This window comes from Coturnix japonica, chromosome 4 (assembly GCF_001577835.2).
Source record: "Coturnix japonica isolate 7356 chromosome 4, Coturnix japonica 2.1, whole genome shotgun sequence".
In the NCBI taxonomy this organism is placed as follows: Eukaryota; Metazoa; Chordata; class Aves; order Galliformes; family Phasianidae; genus Coturnix; species Coturnix japonica.
In genome coordinates, this window is record NC_029519.1 from 31,658,136 (window position 1) to 31,670,503 (window position 12,368).

Consider the following 12,368-nt stretch of genomic DNA (forward strand, 5'->3'; position numbering starts at 1 on the left):
CTGAAAGAAAATAGTCACAGCAGCCTTGCCCATAGGATATTTTGTTTCAAAACGTCTTTCTTCTGAAGAGCTTGGGATAGCATTGTCCTAATTCCTGTAGAAAATAGTGAATTTCTAAATGCATATTTCATTGCTAACACCATATGGTCTTGTGTATATATAAAGGGCCATTCATGCTAGCAGGCTCAAAAAGTGAATGTGTAATGTGTCTTTTAACATTACTTCTGTTAAAGGATAACATTTGTTGTGTTCTTTATTTTCATTCTCATTTCAGTGTTAATCTTTCTGTTTTCTCTTTTAAGGAACCTGTCTCTGAAACTGTCAAAAGAGGTAGAACAAGGAGAAGCCAGGTATCCCCGTATTAGCCAGCTGGCTGGCAGCCCATCCGTGGAGTGGCCTTTTACTGGTCTGGAAGAAGGCGGAGGCATTGAATCTTTGCCCTTCAGACTGATGCTGCAAGATTGCACAGCTGTAAAGACACTGCTACTGAAAATGAAGAGGGTTCTTCAGGAGGTAATTGCTCACTCATTTGTTAAATTAATAGCTTTCTGCATTAATGAGCTAAGCAGCCAAAGAAGGTCAGAAGAGTTTGTGAACTCGATGTCTCATAATATGTTTTGAATATATGGAATTGATGCAGAAATATAAATAGCTCTGCCCCAGCGTGGTTAAAGTCAGAAAGTTTATACAATAGCAGAACAAGACAAACAGATACTGCCATCTTGGTGTGCAGAGTATAAAGCTGTTCTTGAGCTTTCACCTGAAAGGTGGTGGATTGATTTAGATCAAAACAAATTGTATTGTCTTCCTCTCTTATTCTGGGGCTCTACAGTTTTTTTTTACTGCATTTGTTATTCAGTATGGAGTCACATGCAGTTTATTCGGAGAAGAGATGAAAAAGGAAAATTGTTCTAAGTGGAAGTACTAAAGCTAAAGGTTACTCTCTTGGCCTTATAAATGGCAGATGAAATCAGATTTCATAGTTCTTATATTAATTTTGAGAGTGTTGACTTGTTCTGTTCTGCTACATACTTCTGCTTCTCATTTAGACTGCTAGTGTTGCTTTGAAAATCACCTTTTGCATTGTTTTTAGAATAAATCAAATCATTTTTGTGTTTGTTCTTTTTTCTTTTTTTTTTTCCCCCCTTTTTTTTTTCAACTGTGCAAATTTGACTCAGATCAGTTTATGACAAGTTTTCATCTTGATGTTAGTGCAGTAGAGCATGCTTGTTCTTTGATAGCTACAAAAATGTTTGTTTTTAATTTTATTTGTATCATTCATAGACTTTGCAGGGTAACTTAGGTGCAGAGGATTCTAGGAAGATGCAAACCCGCTGCTCAGCGCGGGGCTGCCTTAAAATATGTTGCTCAGAGCCTTGCCCATTTTACTCTTCAGTACAAATGGGGTACCTTAATGGAACTTCTACAGCTTCTTGGGGCAACCATGCCAATATTCAACTACATCATTGCAAGCTTGTTACTTAGGATATATTCAGAATTTCTACTGATCACATGAGGAACTGACATTTGTCTGAGACACTTAAATAAAGCTTTAATAAGTTCTTTTTTTTTTCTTTTCCTTTTTTTTTTTCTCCCCCCCCCCTTCACTTCCTAATCATTTCTAAGATCGGCCAATTGTTCCATTGTTCCACTGTCTGAAGAATTTTATCAGCAGTTTTGCTATAGTAGTTGTCCATTAGCTCTCCTAAATGGCAAGTTTCTACTATGTGCTGAGACCTATGCCATTCACTTTCCTCCAGCTCACAAGGAACTTTATGCTATTGAGCTTCTCAGTGGATTTCTCTTTTGCTGAATACAGAATTGAAATAATTAATTCTCACTCAGTTCTTGCTCATAGAATGTAGGGATATGGAGTGGATTTAAGTGTTCCTGTCCACTGAGCAGGGTTTGTAACCACATTAAAATTGCAAATAAATATTAAGGATTGTAATATTACAAGACATATCATTTGTACTTCATCTGGTTGCATTGGTAGCATATTGTGTGACTATTAATTATGTTTTGCTTAAAGTCATTTATTCCTTAAGGATAAGGATAACCGTTTTACTTTTGACTAACTAGTTCCATTACACTTGTGTATGACTCTCCTGGGATTTTCTGCATGACAGTATGTTGTACTTTCTCAAACTTCTTATTTAAAAGCATTCATCACATGATTTGCACAAAAGGAACTCAAAGTATTTTATATACCTGAGTTACTGACTCCTTCCTATGTAATTCATACTGATTTTATTTTTTCTTCTTATTCACTGGATCTCTCACTTCTTCCTTTCTGCCATATAATTTCTGTCTTCCCATCTGACTATAATACAATGCAAAACATAATCCTGTCTTTCTCCCTTTCTTTTTGTCTTGTCTTCCTTATGAAATCAAAACAGCCTTTTGCTAGGATATTGTGTATATGCTGTGCATTTATAATAAGTATGTGCTGTAATTTATCTCCCTATTTTTTCAGCACTTTTGAGATGCTGAATAATGATTTTGAGGTAGAATATCTTACTAGTAGTACCAATTGTTCTGGTACACAGCTGGAGCGAAATCTGAGTTGGTTAGAAAGAATTAATCGATCAAACTCAGTTTGCTGCCTTGAGTTGTTATTAGTATCTTGGTTGTTTTTCTTCTTGCTTTAAAATAAATAAATAAATGAGTGATTTCTGACAGTAGCAGAGATAGCTGTATAGTGAAGTAATGGCAGAAATGATATGGAGAATGCTGCAAAATAGCATAATTTCTTAGATTTCATATCTCTGTAAACGATTTGGCAAACCTGTTCACTATACAATGGGCATCACTCTCGGTAAAACTGTAGGAGAAGAGTAACAATAAAATGTTCGCAGAAAATGTTATAAACACTCTAAAGTTTTAGGAAATGAGACAGAAATTGAGTATGATTTAAAGGAATACAGGTAGCCTGGTTTGAACAGTGTCAGCAACTAAAGAAGAGATGATTTTGAAAGTTATAAAGAAATTGGTATTGGAGCGACACAACTTTATTATCTTCAGAAATACAGGCATTTATATATTTATGTCACTTTTAAATTATTAGTGGGAGATTCTAGGAAAATATAATTCCATCAAATTGAAACATCTGAAGGAAGAATCTGACAAATAATTCAGCTGAGCATATGTGGCAAGCAGTTTCCATGGAGAAGGCATCTTACTTCCATTCTAACTAGATGTAATCTCTTTTTCCAAAAAGCACTTTTGCCCCAACTAATATTATAAATCAAACTCAGTGCAGTATGGAATTAAAACACAGAAAAGAAATATTTGTTCCTCTATTCTCATCTATTTTTAGTCTTAGGCGAATGTAGTGTTTGGCAGGTTTATACAGCGTAGGAGTGAAACATTTTTTTCCTGTAATAGTAAAAAATAATTATTTTTAGAATTAATAATAGATCAAATGTTTTCATTTACTTTTAAAAATATAAAATAATACAGTCTATATTTGAAAAATGGTACAATTTATCAGAAGATAAAAGCTGTAGTTTTTCTCTCTTATAGCTGGTGTTTTCTAGGGAAGAACAAATTACAGAAGTGTGTACCTCTTTATTGAACAACTGTTTCTGACTACTAACTTAATTATGATCTGCCAAAATGTAGTACTATTTTAAAAAATATATAATTATTTTGTTGTTGCAGTTGTTTGTAATTGAGCAGTCGATATTGAAAAGCTGAGTGCAATATATGCTGTACTGTGTTGCAGATTTACAAAGCTGTGAGTTTAGCTTGTTATTAGTCTTATTATGAGAAGGGAAATTGATGACATGGCAGTAACTTGCAAGATTGAGAATGTTATTAGGGTAATGTATTTAGTAAAAGACTAATGAATGATTGTTCGATTAGAAGAATTAATTACAGATTCACTTTCAGTGCAGAAGCCTTGAAAATGTCAAATTGTAATTCTCTGTATCTTTGGCTATGTAAGTCTCATAAATGTTTTGAGAACTTTACTGAACAACGCTGAAGATAGACTGGAAAAGCAGGACACAAGGAAACTCAGTAATGCAGCAGAAGTGAATCAAGAAAGTATTTCTGAATCCATTCAGTAGCTTTATTGTGGATGTTCTATTCCTGATAAGGAATTCTGTAATAAGTGGGCTAGCCAAGACCTGTGACCTGCAAAGTTACAGAAGTATTTTGAAAAAGCATTAGCAGAATTAGCAACACAGCTTGATAAAAGTCATTTCCTAATTTAAGACAATATAGCCTGTCATGCAACCCGTCTGTGATTTGCAGATATTTCTTGGTCTTCCTTTTCTTTCCATTTCGGTCTATTGAACTATTTTTTGTTCACTTGTTAGTTTGTCTTTTGTTTGCTTTTTGTTAGTGTTGTCCTCATGGTGTCTACCTGGTGCTGACTTCTATTCAGTAATAATTCCATGCATTCAAAAATAAAAATTGGTAGGTTTGTCCTTCCCTTAGGAATGGATTCTTTAATTTCAGATGGGCTTCTTTACTCTGAACTGGCTTCTGATTCAGAAGAAGATATTTCCTTTCCTCTTCCATATGCTGTATTTATTTTCTAAATAAAGGCTGGGTGCCTCCGGTGGCGCAGTGGTAAAGAACACCACTTTGCAACACCAGAGGTCAGGGTTCGAATCCCCCCTATGGCGCAAGTGGTAGAAGTGCCACTCTGCTACACAGGAGGCTTGAATCCCGGGGGTTGGACTCGATGATCTCTAAGGTCCCTTCCAACCTGCACGTGACTGTGATACTGTGATATCTTTTATTACATTTTAGTGTGCATTTTTTGCATACCATCAGTGAGCATCTTAAAATAAAACTGTAGATTGTTTGTTAGTTATTGCTACTAACACTAATAAATATGTAATTATGTATACCAAGTAACTTTCCCAGACTACATAGGATGCTCTGAAAGCAATACTTCCTATTTATTTGCATGGACACTACAAAAGATACAAAGAGTACTATAACACTATTTGATAGAGCAAATTCTCAGATACAGAGCACTACTTTTCAACGGTTGCTACCATTAGCTATGCATTTGTGCAAGCAGCTAACAAGAATCTGTGTGCCGTATTCATAACAATCTGTATCAGTGGAGGAGACTCACTGCTCAAATGTACCACCTATCACGTCACTGTATTCACATCCACTGCTTGGTCTCCATAAATGTTCTGCAAGCATCAATGAATGTTGGTGCGAGCAATTTTTTTCTGCATGGAGGAATTAAATTCCACACCTTTTCTTCATATGCACTTCCAGGTCAGGCAGCATTTTGTCAGACTGCTCCTCTGCTGCCATCTGTCACATGACTACAAGACATAATGGAATATTGGTAGGAATGTTCAACCTCTATTGCCATACCAACAACACTCACCTCTGATGTCATGGGCCATAATAAAAAAAAAATAAAATAAAATAGGATGCATTACTTTAGGAGCAGCCATCGTATATATTGTTTTTTATGTCAAGTGAAACCTGGAGTATTTCCATCTGTGACCTTTTAATGGTTTGAGCAATAACTAACAGAGAGAATATCAAAGGGTGGCTAATTGAGGGGACATTTATGGCTTGGCCTTTCTTGAAATCATTGGCAGAACATTTCCAGCAGAGACACGTGCGGAAAACTATTTGCAGTTTTGTGCCTGGCAAAAGAGGGTCTTTATGCTGAAATTAGCCTGGTGGAAAAAACCTGACTGTTTTGGGAGAGAATCAGTTCAGTCAGTGGTGATGAGTTGCTGTTCAAAGTTTAGATGTTGAGTGCATTGAATAATTTGGGCTGAAACGGAATGTCCCAGCTTCAAGAAAACTTGCCAACATTTAGGCTTGTTTCTACACATCATGTGTTACCTATATGCTTTATGATATAAATAGAATTTCAACATATAATTATACTTCTGTATATTTTTACGAGGGTATCAAAACTGACCGTATTGGCTACTAATCTTGAAAATTAAGACACTTTGTCAATGTTTTTGTGTAATTTTGAATATAAATTATTCAGTGCTGTGCCAGGCTTCTTTCACTGCTCTGCAAAACACTATGCAGGCCATAGAGCTTTAGAAATTGAAGCTAATTGCTCCTATTAGGAGCAGGAATAAGTCACTCTGGACATATATTGCATTCTGTGTTTTACTAATTAATCATTTATTTTACTGAGGGAAATTGCAGCAGTCTGTGGCTATCATTAAAATGTAATGTGTCCAATACAGTGTTTTTGGATTGTGTTTGAAAAATTAGAACTTTGGAAAATTATGTCAGAATTAATGTGAAAAAGGCTATGACACTTGCCTGAGATTTGGGGGACAAAGTCAAACAATTCAGTCTGCAATTAGCCTGTCAGATATCACTGGCTACATTACTTCTCCCCATGCATCTTTCACCTCATCAGTGAGATAAGCATAATTATAGAGTCCTTTTTAATACTGCACTTGCAGTCTACTAATGGAAAACAGTAAAAGATAGCTGAGAGTTGTTTGCAATACTTCGCAGTCTGATTACCAGGAAATATAGAATAGGCCTTGGACGGTGTTTTTTTAAGGATATTGAAAGCATTTTCTGCAGAGCACTATGAAATGTACTTCATTTACTGATATTGTTTGTTAGCCACTTTGGAAGCAATTGCAAGTGCAATAAACTATAAAATACTGTGGATTTTCTTCCTTTAAATAAGTCTGTAATTAACCAGTGTAGCATTACTGATGTATTCAACAACTGCACTTAACACAGTCCCTTTTATCAAGTAATTAATGCTGGAAAATATTAATTCCTTCATTTCATGGTTTGTTGACATTGCATATACCCATATATTTAAATAACGAATGATAAAAATGTACTAGATAAAGTGAGAGGATTTAACTTTATGGTATTAAATGACTTTTTAACTTGCAAGTATCCACTGACATACCCTTGTTCAGCTGATTGCTCTGTGCGTTCTGGTACCTTATCTCAGGTGTTACCTCGATTTGGTAACCTGGAAAGTCAAGTCCCTTTGTGAATGTGTATCAACGGCCCCGACCAAGTCACAGCTGTTTGTTACACCATTATGGTGAGTGGTAAAATGGCATTTATTGGAATGTGAGGGTCCCTTACATAGGTATCCAGTTTCATCCTTATCTTTTTTACATATGCATGACCCAGCAGGGGAGGGCCTATCACGTTACATCCCGAGGGTCCGATTTCGCCTAATACAACACTCAGGGTAGCTGCTGATATTGGAAGTCAATGGATATAACTGGGTGTTCTCTTTGGCAGAAAAGATGCTTAATTTTAAGATAATTCACTAAAAGTTATTTAATATTAACAAACGTAGCCACTATTTGTTATTTGTTATTTTGCTAGACATTATTAAAGTATTTTGTTAGGTACCTGCTTTAGCTAGGGGGTTGAACTCCACGATCTCTTGAGGTTCCTTCCAACTCCTGCAGTTCTGTGATTATGTGAAAATACAAGTAAACAAGTACAGATTTTATTTTTTTATTTTTTTCTGCCATTATTTTTAAGGCAAGTAATAGGGGGCAAATAGTGTCTCCAACATTGACATGTCTGCTGAATCTAACAAAGATAGTACTCTGAAATAGGTGATAATATTGTAAATCCAGTCCTAATCCTGTAGTGTTTCTTAGCCAAATAATTTTAGTTCAAGTAATAATAAAAAATGCTGGAGTATCAGCATACTATTTCAGTGCAAGTAAAGCTGATTTCAGTGTGTGCAAAGTAGAAAATTCCTTGAAATTGTTAACCACTGTCTGAAGGGAATGGGAAAACCATTTACTGAGCAAATCAGGGCATGATTCATTTAGGAATCCTTGTGATAGAGGCTGAGCAATTGTGGGAGAGAGTTGAAAGGTTGAGATGAATGTTCCATATGCCTGTATGTACTTTACTCCTGACCATGTTCATTTGCTGACAAACTAATGAATGTAAGTTTGCAGGCAGAGAGTGGCATGCAGCTCTGGAGCCCTATGGGGTCACACTAGTCTTGGCTCTGTGATACTCTGAACTGACCCAACTTGGTGACCAATTCATTTTCACACTCATTATGAATTTTTTTTGCAGGCCACATTCAGCGTGTTTTTGAGCCACGTTTGGGGTGAATTTCAAATAAATGCACTTTTTAGTTATTTAGTATTGAAAATTGGTCTTTCCACTTTATGTTCTGTTTGTTCCACTGCTTATCTAGTGGCTTAATTTTTGTAGACTAGTTTTGTCTATGCCATGCAGGCTTATTGAAGCCAGAAAGAAGATTCACAATAAAGCTTCTTGTTTTCTCACATGCACAGATGATATTGGTGCACATGTTTAATCTATGTATTTAGCAGGCAAGTGAATAGCTTCTTTCTTGGATTTTGACATTGAATATCTCCTGTGGTTCCCCAGATGAAGCATTTTCATGACACTGTGATGCGCTTTAGGTAAGCATTAATTTGCATAGTGCACTGTACCACCATCCTCAACTACCAAGACTTAACAGCACCTTATGGAGAAGCATGAGAAATACCAACCCCATAAATACTTAATTGCACAACATCAGCAATTCTGTGCAGTTTGTGATGAACTTGTGGATGAAGGTCAGAAGGTTATAAAGCTTGTAAAAAAGCGTTGTTTTCCCTCTAAGTACTTGAGTTTGATCAGTTGCTGTAGGTCAGTCAGCTAAATCCCATCTGACCATTCTTAGCAATGTAGCTGATCACACCAGTTATATTTTCTGATACATCTGCAAATACTGAAATGTGCATTGCTAGATAATGAGCAGGCAATAAAAGCAATTCAGAATGTGTGTAGAATAAACTGATTATATTCAGTCATTTGAAAGAGCTTGTGAGTTATTTTTGGGTAAATAGCACTTTTAGTACAGGTTTTAGAGTTTCCAGTAAGAAAACAATGCTTACAGATCTAACAAGGTTTCCAATGAATTACTCATTTGTACCCAAGATGCACAATAATGTCATTTCCTACAAATTTACTGAGGTTGTAATAAAAAGTAAAATGAAAATGAAAAATAGATTGAGTTGATATGAAAATAACAATTTGTCAAACAGCTTTTCCAAAGAGGCATTTATTGTGAGACTTACTGATGGTGCCATTAAGCTGAAGTCCAGTAGGTCCAAACCAAAAAGATTTTCCAAGTTGAAACTGTCAACTTCTGCAGTTTCTCTAAGACTTTTTCTTCCTCACAGTAAGTTTCAGAGGCTTCCTGTTATGATAAAACAACTGGTTATATGGACAAAGTAAAACTGGCATTGAGCAACTGCTGCCATAGACGGATGTAGAAAAAAAAAAGAAATGCGATAGAGGAAAAAGTAGGCCTTGTTTTTAGGGAACAGAATGCCAACAGTGCATGTGTAGCTACTCATGTAAATATTTATGTTTGTAGCTTATAGATGTCTTGGAAGAATTTAATTTTAATCTCCACATTAATTATCCCTTAATCTTGATAAGCCAAAGTTTATAAAACAAGCCCTAGTGTAATTTCATGAGAACTTCTCACGGTTCACAGCATGGATCTTGGCATTGTTCTGTGCTGCAGATTTATCTAACATTTTCTTCATACAGAGCATACCTTTATTTTTTAGCCCAGGTTATCATAGCAGTGCTTATCATTTTCGTAGAGGAATAAAGGCAATACATAAAAATTGTTAGTCTACCATGCTTACATATATTAATGATTTTGATCATGGTAATAGTGCACTCTGGCTGCTTGACTTCATTTCGTGAAGGTAAAAGGTGACACGATTCTCAGTGACAGAAACATTTATAGGAAGAGGGTTTAGAAATCACATGTCAGGGATGTTTTTGTAATTGTCCACCTAGGTTTGTGTTTCTTATAAACACATAGTGTATGGAAAGAGGAAGTGCATATTGCCAACAGTCTGTTTCTCTCCTTTGTATGTTTTAGTCTTATAAATACAATTATCTGCCTGTGGTCAGAGCCTTGTCTAGATGTGAAGTAGCAGAGGTGTCTGCTTCACCATACTTGGTGCCTTCTTGGAAAGATAATCTTTTCATCTTTCTTTTTCCTTAGTTTTCGCATTCACTGTAAGTCTGCCTTACAGAAACAGTCATCTGTGAGATTGAATGCTCACTGGTGAAACATTCAAAGTTATCTTATGCTTAGGGTTGTTATTATTTCGTAAATTAAGTTGAAAACTTTCCTTTGAAAATGACTTCTCGTACCCCCTTTAGGCAGGATTGAGATATAACTAGAATGAATGTCCGACCAAGGATCACCTGCGTTCTAGGACTTTTCTTTCGCATATGGCTCTTTTTCTCCTGCTTATATTGGTCAAGTCATTTCTATGAGGAAAACACCTCTTAGGTCACTTCTACAGAATGCTTCTGTGGAAAAAGAGAACCAGGTTTCTATTACTTGCCACCCATGCAAAATGTCTTTTAACACTGCTCATCACTTGATTTAAACTTTCTTATGGATTTAGCTCGGTGTTGAAATAAATGCATTGTTCTCATTTTTTCTTTTAACAAGACCAGTATATAAATAGATGTGTAGCGAATGTTCAGGAGCATATTAGTTGAATGATGAATTTTATCTTTTATCTCATGTAGCTTTTCTTTCACCATGGTAACAATTTAGAGTTTCATTCCATTTTCTATAGAACAAAGACAGAAATGAACCTTTTTGAAATACTGACAACTGAAAATAAGTATTCTTACAGAGCTGTTTCAGGGTTTCAGGACAATCAAAATCTTCATAGTCATAAATGTATTTTCCACTCATATCTGCTTCTGGGGAAATGCAGTACCAACAGTGATTAATAGCTTTATTCACGCGTGTCATTCAGGAAGGCATTTTGTGCAAGGTTCACCTAAAAAAAACCTTCATTGCATCCATCTTGCTTTTAATATAAAATTTCAAGTTCTTGCTGTGCTTTAACATATGGTTGTGCAAAAGAAGCAAAGACACAAAATAGGAACAGGAGAAAATCAGTGAATTAAGAACTGAATGTGTGCAATAGAATGCTACTTCTCTGGAAAGGCAGTTGTTTGAGCTAGTCTGGCACCCTGACAGGCCTGTTTCTGTATTTGCTGTTTGCTGAAGCAAGTAATTTATCCTGACAGTAACTTTGCCAGCACTGCAAGAATCCTATTTCACTAAGATTAACAGCTTTGCCCTTGTTTCAAAGAACAAATATGCTTTATTCCTTGTTTCTGGATCTTCTTGTCATCTGTCTTGCAGATCTTGCTGTGTTTTCAGTATGCATTTTTTGCAAGAGGTTTGTTGGTTTTTTTGTTGTTGTTTGTTTGTTTTTGTTTTTTTGTGTAATAAGAAATTAATAATGTCTACTAACTGGGCTTTTTAGCTTTTTTAAAGTCTTTTTGTTGTTGTTTTTCTTTACACACAGCAATTCTGAACCTCTTGTCTACTACCCTGCTTACTGTCAGTGTTAACACTTCAATCATTTTCACATATTGAGAACTATTTTTTTTCTCCTTAATGCTACATTTCGGTGTAAGAATGTGAAAACTTCAATCACAACAGGAAGCAAAAATGCAAAGACCTGAGATAGAGTGAGGGTCCCAGGTTCCAGGAGCAAAAATTTTAAGTATTTGTTTATTGACTAATGAAATTCTCAAATTATCCCTGTAAAATATTGGGTTTCAATGAGATGTGTCTAAATGTACCAAGGTCTGAAAAGTGTAACATTTAATTGATCCATTTTGTCTTCACATTTGCAATTAATATGCAAGTCTTTCTCAAGCCACTGACTGAGTAACCAAGATCTGCAGTGCTTGGAAGCACTGCAGTTTGTCTGCCCTATGCCTTGTCCTGTGTGTGCCAAGACACTTAGGAAAAACAACCAGAAAACCTAAAAGCAAAGAAAACAGTTACATAGACTGCCTTGAAAATCTGCGTTTATGCAGATTAGCAGGAGTTTTATAATAATGGTCTCAACTATGGTTGTAATAAGCTGTTGTGACACCTGGGAATTTTGCTATGGTCTTCTTGTCAGATTAGCTGAATGGTACCTAAAATGATTGGAAAATGAAGTGCATAGCGCAGGAGAAAGTGTACAGTGGAAATTCTGTAAGTATGCTTTGGCCCATGGTTTAATTCAAGCTCTTCTTTGTCACCACTGAGGTAACAAGTTGACTCAACGGTGTTTGAAGAAAAAAAAAAAATTAGAAGTGGAGAAGAAGTAAAGCATTTATGTAATATACAGTATTTATTTTATGTTAGCGGGATGCTTGTAGTGAAATAGTGAGACTTAATGAACTGCATGGAGACCTTGTGCAACGACCACCTAGTAGGGCCTGTAGAGCTCAGCTGGATGAATCATGAAAGCTGGACCATGACATAAAATAAGTAAGGCGAGGCACAGTATGCACTTGCACTGAGGAAACCTCTCACCCCATTCTTACAT

At 35.8% G+C, this 12,368-nt stretch overlaps 1 protein-coding gene across 4 annotated transcripts in view; it reads left to right on the forward strand.

Annotated features, from left to right (window-relative positions):
* The window catches only part of CCSER1 (coiled-coil serine rich protein 1), a 581,898-nt gene that overhangs the window by 255,002 nt on the left and 314,528 nt on the right, over window positions 1–12,368 (forward strand). For all 4 annotated transcript variants that reach the window (XM_015861337.2, XM_032444181.1, XM_015861338.2 and 1 more), the window contains exon 6: window positions 303–513. In XM_015861337.2, the coding sequence (XP_015716823.2) occupies window positions 303–513 (211 nt within the window). The remainder of the gene's footprint in view (window positions 1–302; window positions 514–12,368) is intronic.